General features: G+C 38.4%; 1 protein-coding gene across 1 annotated transcript; it reads right to left on the reverse strand.

Annotated features, from left to right (window-relative positions):
* Positions 1 to 752: 752 nt before the first annotated feature.
* LOC122293764 (protein FAR-RED ELONGATED HYPOCOTYL 3-like) lies at positions 753 to 1,430 on the reverse strand. The gene has a single exon (XM_043102247.1). The coding sequence runs from the start codon at positions 1,428 to 1,430 to the stop codon at positions 753 to 755; it is 678 nt and encodes a 225-aa protein (XP_042958181.1).
* Positions 1,431 to 1,676: the final 246 nt, after the last annotated feature.

A 1,676-nucleotide genomic window follows, 5' to 3' on the forward strand; every position in this document is an offset into this window, starting at 1 on the left:
TTACGTTTAACCATATATCATTGCATGGCTTGTGATCCATCCATAGGTTAGGATCCATCCAGTCCAAGTGATATCTATACAGAATATATCGGTTATATGAATATGACACATTATTGACTATTAAAATAAGCCAAGTTTAGGAATATTACACTTTCTTGACTCCCAACCATTATTTGCATGTCCGGGTTGATTTCATAAGTTGAGCTGACTGGCACAGTCTAGTGAGGCCCAGATAACAAAAAAAATGAAACTGTGTAAGACTTTAAAAACACGGAGATGAATTTTTGAAAAATATAATTAGTTACTAAGATGGCTAGAAAGTTTATAACTTGACATTTCCTACATCATTAATAGCTATCTCCGATGGCCCAAATAAATTTCTACACTTGTTTTGGGGGCCGTGTGCTTCCATCTCGCTAATTTGTGCATACAACAATGAGGCATAAAAGTGTCATCACAATATTTGCATAAGAATCAACCCAAATAAACATGTATTTACCCAATATAACTCAAACACTTGCAAATAACATATCCAAAATTACCTCTTTATGCTTTCCCTTTGCAGTTACTGACTTAGTCCTTTGTTTAAATTTGCGCATCTCTTGCTCCATCCTGGATGCTCTTTTCAGAGATGGGGGTTTGCCTTTTCCGCACACAATCCGTGGACTGAGTACAATTTTTTCACTTGCTATGTCAGTTATGTTCTTTGATGTACCACCAACATTGGAAGGGGGTTTGGGAATTGAAGGGGGTTATTGGGTGTCACCATATAACTCAATTATAGAATACAACTTTGCTGTTGCATCCTCAATATGCACTTTGGAACCCGCTGCATGTGTAATCATCAGATAACAGATATTCAATAGGCTTGAATATTTGTTACTATCTTCCTCCTGAGACCCTGTGTCATATGTACTGCTGATTAACGTGTATCTCCGTTTGATGTCCTTTCTCCATCGATTCAAAATGTATCTATCTTGCATAGTTTTTATCCCGTTACATTTGAATATGGCCAAGATATTCCTACATAGTATCCCCCTCATCTCGAATAACCCACATGAACACTTAACATCGCAGTCTTCCTCATTGAAGTCCACATAAAAGTTAACATGTTTAGTGAACTCCTCAACTAGCACTTCATCTTCTACCAGATAGGTCTTCTTCACACCATCTCGTCTAAGTAGAGATGGGTCCATATCGACTAGACCCATAACTTGCTCCTGCACTTCTCTGAATTTTGCATTCGTGTACAATTGTTGGAATCTCTTTTCGATTGGAGGTCTAGATATGCATGGAATTGTAACGCTAAAATATTGGAAGTCTGAGCTGATTTCATTCTCCATTTTCTTTCTCAAGGCATTGTCAAATTGGTCGACAAACTCTTTCAAGTTTGTCTTCGCATGAACATATCCGTCAAAAAATGCATTCATGCTCTCGCTCCGTTGTGTTGTACTCATGCCAGCCCAAAAATATTCCTTTAGAAATACCGGTACCCAATGCGTGCGCTCAGCATACAAACTTTGCAACCACATATTCTCTTCCAAGTTGTACGCGCCAATTAACTCTTCCCAAGATTTCTCAAACTCTTCAATGGTTTAACTGTCATACACACATTTCATTAGCTAAGTTTTCAGGCCACTTTTGTAGGCACGATGGGAACCAAGCTTCTCGGAGAC

Source organism: Carya illinoinensis, chromosome 14 (assembly GCF_018687715.1).
Source record: "Carya illinoinensis cultivar Pawnee chromosome 14, C.illinoinensisPawnee_v1, whole genome shotgun sequence".
NCBI classification, from domain to species: domain Eukaryota; kingdom Viridiplantae; phylum Streptophyta; class Magnoliopsida; order Fagales; family Juglandaceae; genus Carya; species Carya illinoinensis.

Excerpts from the sequence above, each read along its gene's own strand:
- LOC122293764 (XM_043102247.1), bottom strand. The coding sequence starts at position 1,430 with ATGAATGCATTTTTTGACGGATATGTTCATGCGAAGACAAACTTGAAA.